Source organism: Heterocephalus glaber, unplaced genomic scaffold (genome assembly GCF_053883595.1).
Source record: "Heterocephalus glaber isolate CG9 unplaced genomic scaffold, H.glaber_assembly_v1.0 deba00001600, whole genome shotgun sequence".
Taxonomy (NCBI): domain Eukaryota; kingdom Metazoa; phylum Chordata; class Mammalia; order Rodentia; family Bathyergidae; genus Heterocephalus; species Heterocephalus glaber.
In genome coordinates this window covers 14,704,919-14,722,062 of record NW_028258372.1, presented here as the reverse complement: position 1 = coordinate 14,722,062, position 17,144 = coordinate 14,704,919, and the positions used below count along the sequence as shown (strand labels likewise).

General features: G+C 42.7%; 1 protein-coding gene across 5 annotated transcripts in view; it reads left to right on the top strand.

Moving 5' to 3' along the window:
* Astn1 (astrotactin 1) overlaps positions 1-17,144 on the top strand; it is a 372,600-nt gene that overhangs the window by 282,778 nt on the left and 72,678 nt on the right. For 3 of the 5 annotated variants that reach the window (XM_004853389.3, XM_021265385.2, XM_004853388.3), the window contains one exon: positions 1,630-5,479. The exons of the other annotated variants lie outside the window; for them this stretch is intronic. In XM_004853389.3, coding sequence (XP_004853446.2) covers positions 1,630-1,867 — 238 coding nt within the window. In that variant the 3' untranslated portion in view covers positions 1,868-5,479. Of the gene's footprint in view, positions 1-1,629; positions 5,480-17,144 lie in introns of those variants that run through there. 5 annotated transcript variants of the gene reach the window in all.

Below are 17,144 nucleotides of genomic sequence, written 5' to 3'. Positions count from 1 at the left end.
CTTGACTTTGCTGCTGAAGCTCAACACCTTTCCTCCAACATCATCTCTGCCTCCTTTCAGCATGTCCTCCAAGGAATGTGGTGAGGTCACCCCTTGGTGGCATTTACTGCCAGGACAGAGAGGAAGAATGAAATGAATGCAGTCATTGTTCTTTGAGAACTCATTCTAAAAGAGGTGTAGAAAACTTCCAGCTTCTGGAAGGAATTGTTGATCAAACTAGAGAAGAGGCAGAGTACAATGGCACACTCCTGTGATCTCAGTGACTTGGGAGAGTAAGGCAGGAGAATCACAAGTTTGAGGCCTGCCTGGGCAATTTAACAAAACCCTGTATCAAAATTCAAAACACTTGTAGAAGAGCTGAGGGTGTGGCTCAGTGGTGGATCACTTTGTTAGCATGCACAAGGCTCTGGGTTTGATCCTCAGTACAAAAATGAAAGAAAAAGGAAAGGAAGGAAGGAAGGCAAGAGGAAGGAAAGAAGGAAAGAAAGAAAGAAAGGGAAAGAGAGAAAGAAAGAGAAAGAAAGGGCTAAAAATATTGAGGAGTGCTATTCTTTAAGCTTACAGAACAGCAGCTTTCAGCCTCTAGTGACCTTGTTCAAATAAGAAAATCTTCCTTAATAGGTTTCTGGTCACTTAGTTCTTTGAAAAATAAGGAAGAAACAGCAGAATGAGGAAATTCTTCTTCGCTTATCCTAAATGCTCAGAGTTAGATGGAGCGAGGTCTGAGAACTAGATGTCAGGTAGCTCTGGTGTCTGGTACCAGAAGCAGGGCCCAGGAAGGAGGAGTATGCAGACGGCACACCACAGCCTCCCATATGCTGGGCTCTTGGCCGAGGAGAATTACTCTTTCCGGTCTGGGTGAACTTGGGGCAATCTCCCCTCAACTCCTTCCCCCATGCAGTGGCCCAGGCATCCTCTCATCTGCTCATCTTCCCCTTCTTTTGATTGGACCTTAATGGCCATGGCAGTGGCCTCTTAACTTTCCCAGGAAGACAAGGGGATCAAGCATGAGCTCATCTGGATGAGGTGATGTGTGCGATGGTGAGTCTGCTCCACCCGGAGACTGTTCTGTGTCCATGGGAAAGGAGGGCACTCTTGTCCTCGCTCTTATGATATAATTACCTTGTACAGAGCTAATTGTTCACATCTCATATCCTCTTCAGTGTAATGTATTGGATACTTTTATCAACTCAGATGTAGCCTTGAAAGGGGAAGTATTCAGCCAAGCACCTTACTTGTCATTTAATGGCAAATTATTGGATGTAGAAAAATGGATTTGGTTTGTCTTTCATGACTGTTGATTCTATGATTATAACAAGTATATATTCCCACTAAAATATTAACTATTTTTCTTTACTGTGTTTTATCTCTCTTTCTTGTGGGTGCCTGTCTCACGTTGCACAACCATCCCATTAATTAATTAGTTAGTTAACTCATTCATTCATTCATTCATTTCCTGGACAGATATTTATGGAGAATCTGTTGTTCTAAGTGTCGCAGATAGAACGGTCAGCCAAACAGATGAGGCTCTGCTCTCTTGAAGTTTTAAGCCCACTCTAATAGTGGTTATTTGTCCTCTCTGGCTTCCCCTTCTTTCTAACCTAAGTATCCTCCATGCATGGTCCACAGGAAAGCTGGCCTCATCCTTTCCCAGCTTGCAGATCTCAGCAGTTGGTGCAATGGACTCCTCCAGGAACCCAAGATAAGCTTGCGGCGCAGTGCCCTCAAGTACCTGGGCTGTCGCTACAGTGAGATCAAGCCCTACGGGCTGGACTGGTCAGAGCTCAGCCGGGACCTCAGGAAGACATGTGAGGAGCAGACCCTGAGCATCCCCTACAACGACTATGGTGACAGCAAAGACATCTAGCACCATGAGGCCAGAATGTGGCTGCCTCAGTAAAGCAGGAGACAGGAATTGGTTTGTTGATTTTTAACATTTTTTGAACGGAACATCAAAAGCTCCACGGGCAACATCTAAACCAGGGACAGTGATTTCTGCTCCCTGCAGAACTTCTTCAATATGATGTTCTCCATCTGCATGATCAGTACACCTGTCAGCCAGCAGGTTCATGCAGCGCCATTTTTCCTTAGAGGATTACTTTGGCATTTGTTTCGGTGTTAATTTGTTTCACTCACTTTTTTTCCCCACAAGGGTCATCAAAATGCTTCAGAGTCTGTTGTGCTTCCCATGAAGGATCTACCAGGTTGAGGCACCTGTGTTCACTGAATGTCTGGGTCCTTTGCACCTGAGGACAGGTGACACCAGAAAGGTAGACCTTCCTCATGCCCCAACTTCAGGCATTCCTTAGGAGACATCTCACCCCAGGGTCCCAAGCCCTGGTCCGGGGAAAGACACTGAGAAAACTGGGGTAAGGGTCCTCTCTACGCCTCCTGGTTTTCTCCCAGGCCTTCCTCTTGCTATCTCCACACCTCAAAGGTGAACCTAGCTTCCATTACAGGCCCAGTGGGCCTCCTGGTATTTTAAGTCCTCCCCTTTTGAGGTAGGACTAGGACTAAATCCCCCTCCAGCAGTTCTCTGCCCTCTCCTCTGACCAGCAATATCTTTGAGAGGCAACAAGATGCCTGCCACTTGTCAAACCTACCTTCAGAGAAATTTGCCTGAGAAACTAGTTAGCTGTCCACATTCTAGGAAGTAAGTGCAGTGTATTGTTTTCAGCAACCCATATGCCTCCTTTGGATGAACTTCTCCAGACTACCAATCTACATCCAAGATCCTGAATATTTTGTAGCCCCTGTGCCTCTTACCCTGGATAAATAAGGCTTGGTTGATGTTTGGTCTGAGCCAGAAGTCCATACCGCATGTCAGTGTTTCTGAGAATAAAAACTATCACCGGTCTCAGAAAAACAAATGCAAAAAACTTCTGTCCATTCCCCATTTGCTAAATTTCCATATTAGATCCCTAGTTTTGCCAGTTATTTCTCTAACGATCATCAGCAAGAGGAGTCTGTGGTTGTTACCCGCCTGCTACCACCCGTCTAATTGCTGACGGTAGCGGGGCTCTGTGGAGACAGCACCACTGACCACAATGAAGGGTGGAGCACTGTTCTCACCCACGGCCCGAACAGTGTCTGGTGACCTACTTAGCAGGAGGTCCAGCCTTCCAGAAACAGCCACAGCCTTCCAGGGCTGTGTCACCCGTGTGATGCCCTTAGCTGTCCCCAACTTACTGTCAGCCACCCTGGCTTTGACTAGGGCTTCTCCTGTGGCAACACATGACAAAGGTTAGGAAGGAAGTGTGGGACCCGTAAGGTGGTCATTGGGCCTTATTGATATTTTCTGAATAGGAATAATGGCAGACAATATTGATTGAGTGTTTTCTGGGTGTTGAGCACTGCCCTAAGCACTTTAAATACAGTATTATTGAAGTCTCACAACTTCCTGAGAAAAGTGCTATCGTGCACATTTCAGCAATAAGGAAACTGGGGCACTCAGCTTGCCCCCAGTCCTTCATGCACAGTCTGCCCAAGGTACAGCATGAGTTTGGCCTGTTGGACTCCAGAGCACAGGTTTGTCGCCACCCCGTGCTCCTCCAGACTGATCTCAGCACAGCCTACAGTATACAGCTGTCAGAGCCCCACAGGGGACCTGCCAGGCAGCTTCACTTTTCCCGACCACCCACAGCATAGATGCCCCCATCCCCTGTGCAGTGGAAGGGGAGGATCCAAGCTTCACCCTTAGACTTGGAACAAGGGCACTTTTGGTACCAGCAGCTCTGCAGCACATGGCCTTACCCACCCCGGACTGAGGATGTGGCTGAAAGCACAGGTTGGTCTCACTGCCCTCTCTGCTTCTTTTCAGAGAAAGATTGAAAGGTTCATGTTGTGCTTTCTAATGTGCCTGCTCCAGAGATTTCCCCACATCTTGAGTGAAGGATAACAAAACTTGGCTGTCCTACCGGTGATCAATCCAGGGGCCTCAGCTAAAGTGCCTCATAGGCCAGTTTTTTATCCTTGCCAGAGAACAGGACGAGATAGACCAACTGGGTAGGATCTGGAGCCTCATCTCCTTGCTGCTTCTGTTTTGCCATTGTTTCAGACAATCTATGCTGAGGCTTGTCAAGAAAATGATGTCTTGACTTTGAGTGGAAGGGTGGTGAGGCGACCATTGCCTTCCTGCCCCAGCGGAGGAGAGGTGGGAGCTGACAGACCAGAGAGGGAGGGCCTGGGCTGGCGTAAAGGTCTGCCCTCTCTCGCCCCGATTCTCTTTTTCTTCTAGCACACTGTCTTCTTCTCTCCTTTGACCGTTGTTCCAGACTCTCCCCACTCTTTCTCCCTGCCCCGCCCCCCTCCATGGGGTAGCTAAGGAGGAATTTTATTTTATTTCTTTTCTTTTAAATTCTTTTATTGGTACATTTTAGGTATGCAGTATGTTTACATTTATCATTGGGTGCTTGTACCTGTACCTGATGTATCTTGGTTGTTATTTTTCCCCAGTGACTGTGCGCCCTTCACCCCCTCCACCCTTCCCTATTTACATTGATTTCGTTTCCATTTTTGTCTTTTCTCATAAGCTTTCCTTTCCCTTCTTTCCTTTCCCCTTCCTCTCCCACCACCCCTACACCTTTGGACCTTTTAATATTTCAAATTATCAATTATTAATTTTAATCATTTTAATCCTTATTTACAGAGACATTTGTAGCTAAATGGATGCACACTGAGGCAATACTCTTAGGTGAAATAAATAGGACACACACGTGTGTAAATACCGAATAGTTTCTCTAGTGTGAGAAACTGAAAGTGTGAACAAGGATGAAAATGATCTCCCTCCTTTTGTACACTTGACTTTTGAGTTTTTCCTTTGCCTTTTTGTGTGACCTTCCTCTTTTTCCCTTGCCTTCTCCAAGCTGCGCTGTCTCCTCCTTCCATGTCCCTTGTGTTCTCCTTACTACATGTGGGCAACCACGTTCAAGTTAAGAAGGCTGGCACGAATGGGGTAGGCTGTAGTCTAACTCACTGGAAGGTTTTTTCCCCTGGGAGGACTCTTTCAATCACTCCCTGCCAAAGTTTCTCAGTGCTTACCTGGAGGAAGACATATCCTGGTTAGAAAGGGTGATGGCCCTGAACCAGTATTAAACCTCAAGTTTTAAAGCTGCCAGATAGGTTTTAAGGGAATCACTTTTCATTCACTGACACACCCTCAACTCCAGGGTCCCTTTGAGACCTCTGCTCTCTCCTCTGGAATGTACCTGAACCACCCTGATAGCTGTAGACCTTTAACTGAATGTGCAGTCATTTTCCATGGAGTTTGGTCTGTTCATTATTTTTAGTTAACTGAACTTCTTGATATTCAAATGTTCTATTGAAAAACTAAGTGTGAAGAAAACTACTTTACTCCTGTAGAAGGAAGAAGGAATATAATGTGACCATCTTCAAGTATAACAGTGTTGTTTAAGGGAGAATTATTGTACGATTATAAAAATGAAGTAATCAACTAAATAATAAACAAAGCTGTTAGTAATGTTGGGTGTGTTCATGTTCTCTTGCATCTTCATGAGCTAAGTGACCTGGCTGGACATGGTGGAGAATTGTTAAGATTTTAAATGTTATGCTGTCTATCCAAAATATATAGAGAAATAGAAATTATCCTAATCAGGAAAAAGGTCAGATTTTTCATAGCCGATTATAAACTTACTGTTATGTGGTGGTAAGTCTCATCTTTGCTCGACCACCTTCTCCAGTAAAATGTACTTATTACATATCTGCTGTATTCCAGACACTGTGTATCACATAGAGGATATGAGCCTATTTTTATCAGAGCCTGGCAATTTACAGGGAAAGTTACACACTGAACCTTTCATTATCAGGGTAAGGACAACTAAAACAAAGAAGTACAGGATGCTATGGGAGTCGCTACAATTTAAACTTTGGATTTCGAAGATGAATGCTGCACAAGGCCTTCCCAAACACATTCCTGTCTCGCATTCTGCAGAGGCGTTGGCGATTGCCTGAGTATTATGAAATGCCCCAAGGTGGGTAGGCCATGACATTCCATCTCTTTCTTCCTCTGCACAGTGTAACTTTAGATGTCATTTTGGTGACCACCAAAACATGTGGTTCCCTTTCAATTCTTCAGTAATCAGATGTTAAAAGCCTGGACTCAGTGCACTCTCCTGAAAAATAATGACCAAAGTCCTACTCCCTGCCCAAGTATGGATGATTAAAGAGGATGAAGGCTGTGGCATGTTTAAGCCATGCCCACATGTTCGTCAGTACTTCTCCATCTAAAAACGTGTTGTACTGCCTGTCCCCTTAATTATGGATGAGTTTATGACTTTTTGATCCAGAGATGATGATGGAAATGATATGTGACTTCCAACTCAGTCTCATAAAAAGCCTTGGGCTTCTACCTCATTGGGAATTCCTACTCTTGGAGCTCTGAGCCATCAGATAAGAATTCTAAGGCCACTATGCTGGGTCCTCCACCATGGAGAGGTCACCTATAAACACTCAGGTTCAAGGTAGGACAACCCTGTCAAGGCATCAGAACTGCAAATGAAACTACTTCGGGCCCTCAAGACTAATCCCTCCACCAATTGCGTACCACCAACAGCTTCCATCAGTGCCACGTGGATGAAAACAATCACCTTGCCAAGCCTCTCCTGAATTCTTGACCCCCAAAATGATTATTTTCAAGTCATCAATGGGGTCTGCTAAATAAAATCTGACTGGGGCCAACAGTGTCTATTGCACACAACTTGAGACAGAGAATCTACCTACCCTGAGCATGAATTCACCATGAATGAAGGCATTAACCTATGAAGGTGGTGCAGAATGTCTCTCTCGCTAATGAGGCAAGATTTTTATCCACCAGAGGAGAGCAACAAGAGGAGTAGAATGCTGCATCTCAATGCTTCCGAGAAGGTAAACTTCAAAGAGTTGGAAACCTTGGGAGAGGAGGAACATCATTCCAGGGTCAGGGAAAGAAAGAAACAGGAGAAGCCAACTTAGGAGAAGGAGGAAACATTGGAAGGGAAGGGCTCCTTCCAATATATTTTTTTGTCCTTTTCCATTCAGAACTTCATGGACACAAATGTGCATATTCCTCGGTTAATATGTGCCAAGGCACTGTGCTGAGCACTTTGACTCTATAATATTCCTCAATGTTCACTGCAATTCTGAAACAAGTACTCTTAAGAGAGAGGAAACAGTGTTTCACAGACTTCGTATTACTTGCCTGAGTTTATAGCTACTTGGAAGTGCAGTTATTTTGATCAAAGGCTTTTCTGACTCTAGTCTTTACACTATACTTCCTCCATCATTAAGAAGTTCATTTTTATTTAGTTGCCTAGAAAGGAATACTCATTCCACTGAGATTTTTGCAAAGCAATGCCTAGTTACCCTTTGTTAAGCAAGAAGAGAGAATATAGTTGGCCCAATACAAACCCACCACTTTCATTAAGAAGAGGTTCAAGGTACATGGTGTCATTGAAGGTAATTGGACCATGTGGGTACGGTATTCATCAGTGGATTCATGCACTGATGAGTTCAATAGCTGAATGTAAGTAGGTGGAGCCTAGTTGGAAGTGAGTCAGTGGGAGCATGACCTGGAAGAGTGTGTTCTTATCCCCACTCTTCCTTTCTCTATCTCTGCTTTCTGGCTACCAGAGGTTGAGCAGCTTTCCTCTGCAAGCTCTTTCACTCATGATGTTTGTGCCTTAGAGCCAGCTCCGAGGCTGGCTTATGACCATGATTATGAGCATATGACCATGGACTGAAACCATGAACGAAAATAAACCTTTCCTCCTTCAAGGTGTGGGTGGTGAGTATTTTGTCCCAATGACGAGGATGTGATTAATACACATGGCCTAGTTTCACAGTCTTTACACATTGCCACTTCTTGTTCATTTGGCTTGGTTTTGGGTTTTAGGGTTTTGTCTATCACTGACAGAAATGCAGAGCCTCAAAATTGGGACTCTAGTTCTGTATGTTGGAATTTGCCTTGGATTGTGCCTTGCTGGTTTCTTCAGCTTGTTCTGTGTTTTCCTCATGAACTCATGGTTCTCTAATGCTTGGATGAAAATTTGGGGAAGAAAGTCCTGCAGGAGGACGTGGCTTGACACATAGAGCCCATCCTTGAATTCAGTAACCTCATGTTTCCCAATCCTCTTCCCACCATCAGCTCTTACTGTATATCATATTGAGTCAACCAATTTTTATTTTCAAGTGAAACCTAACATTATATAGAGTGAGTTAACAATTCCTCTTGATACACATGAGAATCAAGGATTTAGTTCATGTTTGCACCAGTCAAAAGTGAGAAAAAAGTAAACCTTTTTGTTCTAGGATTTTGCAATATACGCTGTAATTAGATTGATTTCCTTACAGATGGACAGGTTTTGACATCATGTTCCTTCACCCAGACTGCCTTTTGTTATAGTCTATGATACACCTGCTCACTTGGGGTACACATTGGTGTAACTGAATCCTTACTACCTTTCCCAGTAGGAGACCCTTGTCCAGATTCTGTACTTAATAAATAGAAGCAATTTCCCTTGTTCCAATGGATCCAAATGTCAAGTGACCCAGAGGCTACTGTTGTCCAATGAGCCAGAGTGCTCTCTAACCTATACACTTAGAAAGGAAACTACCTTGAACCATATCCTTGTGGTATCCCTGGACTTCACTGCCTGTGGATGAAAGCAAGCTCAGGCATACCTTGCAAGCCACTTTGTCCTAATGACCACTGAATATAACATGGAGTGCATGTGCTCTTCCCCACCCAGTTGCCTCTTGGTTCTCAGATCCATTCCCTGACATTCTTACACTTCTTTATTCTGTCTGCATCCCATAAAGCAGACACTTATAAAGTACATTTCCCAGACTCTTTTTGGCAGGCTAGCTGGGCCCATGGAAGACACTCATGGAAGATTGAAGGACAGGCAGAAGAAGGAAACCAGGGTGCTTCTCCCTCTCTCTTTCCTGAATGGTGTCTCCAGAACCTCCTTCATCTCTGTTGCTTACATGTGTCCCCCACCCCTCAAAGCAAGAGCTGATTCTGGCTCTAGCTTATCTTTAGGGTTTTTGCGCCATTCCCTATATGCCCTTTTCACTATCCCAAATCCTTTCCAATTGATTTCTCAGTTTGAGCTTCCTCTATTAAATTACCTAAAATGTGTTGTCTTTTCCTAGCAAGTTCTTCACTACATATATTTCAAACAAAATTATTATCTGACATTGGAATTTTGTAACACTTTAAAGTCTTAGTGATAATCTGGAAGATGAAATTTTGATGACAAATATAAATGAATTTCCATGAACTCTAAGACTGATTGCAGGGACAGCAAATATGTTTCCATTGGAGTGATAACTTTGATCAAGTGATAGTGGCTTCCTATAGAACAGACTTGAAAACACTTCTGACACTGGACCACCACCTGGCCAGAAAGAGTGGTGGGAGTCATGATCGGTGCCTGATGGAAGTAGGGAAATAGTGAATATCAGGATGCCAGGATGCAGGTCACACATTACGTTGCCCTGATTTATAGGATAAGAATAGGAATAGTACACTTGAAATCAAGACTAAGAACAAAATCTACTGTAAGTACATGATATATTATTTAGAATTCATGACATAATAATGAATGTAAGCTCATTGTGCATTGATAATAGTTACCATCTGCGTGGTGAGTTCTTCCCTCAGCCCAGAAAGAATTATGAGGTAGAAAGTCAAAAGAGAACTGAGCAAAAGTATTTATTATAGAGTGAAAGCCGAAAGCAACATTTATTGTAAAGCAGAAACTGAAAGCTCTCAGGCAAATGAACCTGGGAGGGGGCCCAAAGATGTTTTCTAGGAGTTTTCTTACCCAAAACTGCCATCCCGGCCAGATTGTGATCAATCTATGGGGTACAGTCAGGAAAAACTGACTTAGAAATGGATCTTCAGAAGAAGGTCAGGATAGGTAGTAGGCATACTTTTGCAAGCACCATTAATTGCAACTCTAGATAAAACAAAGACATTCTTTAGTGAGGTGTGAATATCTTGCTGTTGGGCAAGAAAATTCCACCAATGTAATGAGTCCTTTTTTATTGATCCTCCAGGTCATCTGCCTTGGTCATCAACACACTTCACTGAATCTTTCTGATTCCCCGTTTGGCTGGGCTTTCCCTAGCTGATTATAATTCCCTTCATCTGGAATCCCCACAACCCCCTCCCCTTATGGGCCAATGTTACTCTAAGAAATCTTCTCACCCTCTAACAGGGCTCTGCTCTTCCTTAACATAGCCTCTTGTTAGGTTAGAAAATGCTACCCAAATCTTAGAAAATAGAACCTGAACCCAACCACACCTGAGAATGGTTCATTCTCCCCAGGTTTCTTATTATCTCCCTGTTTCAATAATGGAAATAGAATGAGAACAAATAACTCATTTCTGAGGTCACTTGGCCCCACTATTATAGGACCAATTTTACAGCATTGCATTTAACTTTTCTGAACTGCCGTTTTTAATTTGCAAAACCTCATTTTAACAGTCTTCATAGTATTATTTTACTATCTAAGGAAACATAAAAAAGGGATTTCAAAGTATTCTTCCATTTCTGCAGTGTATCAGTTAAGCTCTGGCCAAGATTTAAACAGAGAGAATTTAATATAGGGGATTAGTTAATGGATATAACAGGATGAAAAAGCAAAAGTATTTGCAACACAAGTATCTCTTCACTATCACAGAGGTATCATCAATTACTGCAGAAAGCAGCACCGTCCCTTAGGCTAAAGGGACAAAAGGAGGAATTTGGTTTAGCAGATATTAGAAGCCCTAGAGGAGAAGAGGGCATTTGCCTAGTGCTGGAACTTGTTTGGGGGATGAGGTTGGTGCTTCAAGTACACAAAAATGATGGAGACTGGACCATTCTGCTGCTGCCATGTTGAAGAGCCCTTGGCAGGATGATGCTGAAGAGGACAGAAGGCTGAAAGGAAGGAATCACTTCTGCTCCTTTTTCCACATTCCAGTGTCCCACTGGTGCCTTCTGTTGACAAAGCTTAACATGAGACTGACTGACAGGAAAAAAATCGATTTTTCTTATGTTTCAACAGCAGCATTACAAAGCAGAGTAGAGAGGATGGGTTTGAGGAAAGACACAATAGCTTGCTAAGTGCTACAAACAGCCTGAGGATTGAATGAGACAATATTTAAAACAATACCTGAAACATGTCTAGTAAGTGCTTAATAATATTGGTACTCTTGGTCCCTCTTTAGAGTTCCTTAGACACTAAAATGGAACTGCACATTTCACCAATATTGTTCTTTTCCAGATACATTTTCTTAACAACATGGTTGGATAGCAAGAAAACATGCTCCAAGTTCACATTATGCATCCTTTTGATTATGTGCCAAAGATCCTGTTGAATCTTTGATGTGGAACTTTCTCAAAGATGTTTCACTATTTTATATGAAATGTCTTCTGTTGCTGAAAATACTGCTGTGTTTAAAAGCAAATAATGTTTATTAATTCCTTATTATGTGCCAGGAACATTGTAAGTACTTTTAGATGGCTTCTCTTGTCTAATTCCCCCAACAACACTAAGGACAGATAACTATCACTATATACAATTTGTAAATGAGGAAACTCAGAAATTGTAAGTAACCTCTCCATGGTTATTGAGCATGAGATTCTGCAGTGTTGCCACTTGGCCCACTGAGATAACTTCCCCTTCTACACCGGTTCCAGATGGTAAGAATACTGAACTAACAGCAACATTTGAGTGAACAGTTTTTTTCTTTGTATTGGGTTTATTTGTGGCGGGGGGGTACATGCAGTTCTTGCAAGCAGTGAAATGTATAGTATGGCTGCATCATTCAGGTCATTAGTACTGTGCCAGTCACTGCTTCTACCTGGCAGTGACTGAGTGTAGGCCTATGCACTGTCAAAGCTCCGGGAGATGGGTATCTATGGGCACACAGAGAAACAGAACTCCAGATCCTCCAGCCTCGTATCTCATTGAGTTTTGGTCTACACTGACACCAGCCTCAAGTATAACCATCATTCCCACCTACTCATGTGGCCGTATTCTCAGGCATATCATCCAATTTACTTAGATGTCAATAGAGTTACAGAGTAGAAACGTTCTTACACACCCATTTTGATCAGCTGTGTCTACACCATGGTAACTCCTGACTATGAAGGTCATTTAAGACCTCCCACCTTCCAAACATTCCCACTCTCGGTACCAGATGGAGGAAGATGTTTCGGTCCTCTTCCTGTAGCCTGTGTGTCCCTTGGCAACTAGGAAGGGATTAGAGGAGGCCCGCAACAGAGGTGTTGGTGATGGAGCTGACTGGAGTTAGGCAAGGAGAGGGGAACATACAGAAAGGGTATTTGGTTGCCACAGCAAACCAGCAAACACTCAGAGAAGAGGGTGTGGCCCAGGACTTAATGAAGTGCCACTGGGTTTGAGCAGCAACTGGAATGTTTGAGTGTAGCTGAGTTGCTTCTCACAGAGCCTGGGGCCAGGCCACTAGCAAGGACTGCCTGTACCTCTCAGGAATGCTTAGGATAAAGACAGGAATGGAAAAGACCAGCAGGCCTCCCAGGTGTAGGTTTTCCTACCACCGGCCACAAAATGGGGGCCTCCCAGAAGAAATTTGGAAAACTCCCCCGAGAGCCAAAAGAACCTTCATCTACAAATTATTTCTTTCCCCCAGAACTCCAAGACTGACATTTTTCTGTGTATGAGGACACACTTAGAACACCTATCTCTGCACAAGTTCAGGTCTCTCCTTTCCTTTCTTTCCTGACCTTTTCAAAGTGGCATTGTCACTGTGGAGAGATGGACCTGAGAACCCAAGGCCCTTACAGTTTGATCAAAGAAAAGACATATGTTAGTGGTAGGAATGTGGATGGCAGTGGATTGAAATGTGGGAAGATGCTGGAGCCAGGAAAGCCAAGGCCACAAATAGAGTGAAGGGTTGGGTTTGGCAAGACACTGAGGGCTGGGATTAGAGAATACAAAGAAAGCTTAAGGTCAAAGCAGAGTCAGACGAAGGAAGCTCAATAGTTAGACAAAACATTCATTAACCAGAAGATTCATAGAAAACCTGATAAGAATGCAACAGTTAGGTCGCCTGCTGGCCAGGTTTCTTACAAGGCTGGAGGTCTGGTTCCCCTGGGAGCCTGGAAACAAATACTGCCAGAATCTGATCTGCCTTCCCCACAGACTTTTCGCCTAATTTCCTTCTTCCAGAATCAACCCTTTGGTCTCCCATTTCATTTTACCCTACACTTTAACTAACTTAGATGTGCATGAACTTTAACTAAGATGTGCATGAATAGAAACCGGAAATAAAAGATAAGATGTTTTTGAAGACACCTGATATGCTAACAGGGTGATTTAGGTCACTGAAAAATAAGAAATTCATTTATTAATAAATAGTTATTGACAGATATTAATACATAATGATTGAGCTCCAGTGATACTATGGGACAGGAAGTCACAAGGAACATTGTATTGCCGAGTGTTTTGAAGGGTTACTGTGTTAAGTGATTGAATATGCACAACAACCTAACAAGTTTAAACTCAGCCTTCACTTTACACATGGGCCCTAAAAGACACATTCATCTCTTCAAGGCTTCCTTGAGTCACGATTCCAAACCAGATCTTGACTCTGAGGTCTGCACTTTTCAGTGAGCACCTATTTGTCTACAAAGGATCACTTGAAATTGACAGATGCCTTGGTACCTGTGAGAACTTCATTTATACCTAGACAGAAGCCTACTTCATAGTGTGAACCATTCAACTCCGAAATGGTTCTGTGTGGCTATGGACTGTTCATTACTGAGTGTGCTGCCTAAGGCAGAGCTCTGGGACACGTTTTGGCACTAGAAGTTTTTCCTGAAATAGTGATTAAATTACATTGCCTTGATGACATAGTTTTTAATGAAGTTTCCCTCCTTTAATACTTGGAATCAGAGTTACATACCATTTTATCTGGTGCCTCAAATTGGGACATGACATTGTTTTAAAGGAAATTATATTTAAAATATAGCCAAAAGTTCATATAGCACTCAATTGTGTGTGTATCTGTGGTGTATTTGTGTGACAAAGAGAGAGACAGAGACAGAGACACACAGAAATATTAGCTACCCTATTAGAATAACTCATATGCTAGGCCAAAAAAGTAGGTAGAAATTCAAGAGCTATCCCACACCCATACACACTACCTTGTTCTCCCTTGGTTCCATCCGTACCATGGATATTTCTGTTTCCCTAGTTTAATGATACTCATAACAACTGTTTATAAGGTGCCAGTTCCTTGTAGTCATTTCACATTCATTTTAGCAAATAATTTCTAAGTTGGGGCTTATCACTTTTCCATTTCACAAATAAGAAAATTGAATCTCCAGCCATTACTCACTTTGCTCAAAATCACCCAATTTAATCTTAGGCCAAGCTGCTTTCTAGTCCCTGTTAATCTTGCCCGAGTTACAGTTGCTGTTACTTTTTTCCAATTCCTGTGGACTTCATATCTACACCTGAGATGTGTATGCACATCTAGTAGCTGGCATAACATGCCTTAACATAATACTGCCTGAAAAATCTTGACTTGATGTTCATCTCAGAATGAGTCATTTGATAACATGCGCTCAAAAGTCAGCCTTTGGAGTGGGCTTGTGTTACCACCAGCTCATTAATTGTCATTAAAGAACAAGTCAGAGGATAGAGCTCAGGTGTCCACAGGACCATTCATTCTTACCCCAAACACAGAAACAAAAAATCTTTTTTTAACTTTAGTTTTACTAGGACATGTTTGCAGTACATAATTATTACATTCTTTGTGGGGAGTCCGTACATGTACATAACACGCCTTACTTCTTTTTATGTCACCTTCCCCATTTCCCTCCCCACTCCTTATATTGGTCCCTTTACCATTTGCAAAAGCATTATCTCTCTGTTTCCTATTATTTATCTTTTATATTGCTCTTTATTTATACTTTGGGTTTCTCATAAAAGCGAGGCTCTGCAATATTTAGGCTTGTGTTTCTGATTTGTTTCACTTAACATTATAGTCTCAAGTTGCACCCATTTTCCTACAAACACTCAAATTTATCCTTCATTATAGCAGAGTACTTTGTGTATAAATTTCACATGCTCTTTATCCATTTATCTGTTGATGGAGATATAGACTGCTTTCTCGAGTTAGCTATTATGAATTGTGCTGCTACAAATGGGTATTCATGTACCGCTATAGTATGATACATTTAGCTCTTTGGGAAAGATACCTCGAAGGGGAATTCTAGGTTGAATGAAATTGCTATTTTTAGTATTTTGAGTAATTTTCACACTGATTTCCACAGGGTTGAACTAATTTACACTCTCACCAACAATTTAGAAGGGTTCCTTTTTCCCACAGCCTCACTAGCATCTCCTTTTCTTTTGGTTCTTACACCCATAAAATCTTGGTGGGTAATCAATTCAGTACATTTCAGTGTTTCATCATCGCCTGTGAGGCAGTGCCAGAGATCCAAAAAGTGAATAAGATAACATTTCCAGGACCATCATGTAGAAATGTGAGGAGTGTCCTGCCCAAGGATATGTGGTCCAAAGGGTAAATGTGTCAAGAAATCCAACTCTTGCTATTGTGATTTGCAAGCCATGGTCTCTGAAACTGGTTTGCTTTACTCTGATAAAGGGATGTTTTCTTTTTTTCTCTAATTCTCACAGAAGCCACCAAAAGGCTTAGGGGAGCCCCAAGTTTACCTGCTTTCAAAGAGTTTACAGTTCTCGGTAGGGAAAGAGCAAAACCCATTTAATTTAGAACTGGTCAAATATATTCATTATCTAAAGAGAGGAAAATGAGGAGCCACAGAAACAGTAAATCTCAGTGAAAGGATGATGAATAAAGACATCATGAAATCGGAGTATGCATGTGAGGAGCTGGAGGGAAAATGAGCAAGGGTTTTGGCACAAGAGGCTCAGGGCAGGAGGCCAGCTCAGAGAGCCTAGTGAGCACCGCATGGGGGCGCTGGGACCTGGGCGGCTTTCCCTCCACAGGGATGAGGAGAGGATGTGCTCAGTGTAAAAGGCTGGCTGTGCTGAGGCTGACTTTTACTGACAGGCAGAGACAGCAAACTTATTTCCCTGAGCAATGTGTAACTCCACGAGAGCTGCATGTTAGCGGGAATGATGTGGACTCGGCGTGCCAGGATGGGCCAGAGGGAAAAGTGGGAGAGGAGGGAGCCTTACTTGGAGCTGTTGCCCTGGTCTGTCCAGGAGGTGGCTCTAGCCTGAACCAGGGGACAGTAGGGCATTTAGGAAGGAGGAGGATGGCTGAGAAAGATAGGAAGGTGATACCCAAGCCATGAGTCTTGACACGCTCTCACTTCCTTTATGTATCCCCAAAGTATTCATGATCTCCCTTCAAAACCTAGCACCTATTCCTGGCCCTAGCCACCCTTCACCCTTACCATACCTTATTTTCTTCACAGCACTTTTCACCACCTGATGTATGTACTTACGTGGTGGATACAGTTTGTCTGTTTCAACTTCTCTTCAAGCTGTTTGAGGTCAGAGACTTGGTCTGATTAGTTCACTACCGAATCCTTAGTGCCTCCTCAACTCAGTTGCTCAATAAAAATTTAGTGAATACAACTATGATGTTACCAGCATGTAAGCACTTTTGGCCTCTCTAAAGTCAAAGAAGTCCCAATGTAAAATGTACAGCTTTGGAAGATAGTTTCTGAATAGTAGATTGATGTATAATCAGATAGGATGACTTATTGAAGGAAATATCATAGTGAATAACATGGTCTTGTGAGGATCTTTGTGTCACAACCTACAAATCTAATCTCTGTGCTTAGGAAATGGAATATGCTAGCACTGCGCAGAGGGGTGGTACACAGACTCTAGAGCTAGAGTGCAAATCCCGGCTTTGCCACTTCTTGGCTGTGGCATCTCAGGATCCTTTGCACCTCTCTGACATTTCTCAGGTCTCATATATATAAGTGTTTCACTCCTCTTCAATCACAGCCTGATTTCCCCAAATTTAGACACAAGTTGTAACTGTGCTCTGTTATCTATTAAGTAAATTATATAAAAGCAGGTATTTCCAGTATGGGGTCTTTCTTTTTCTTTTTACCTTTCTGACTGATGGTTTGAGACTTCTGTAGGTACAGATTTTAGATTATTTTT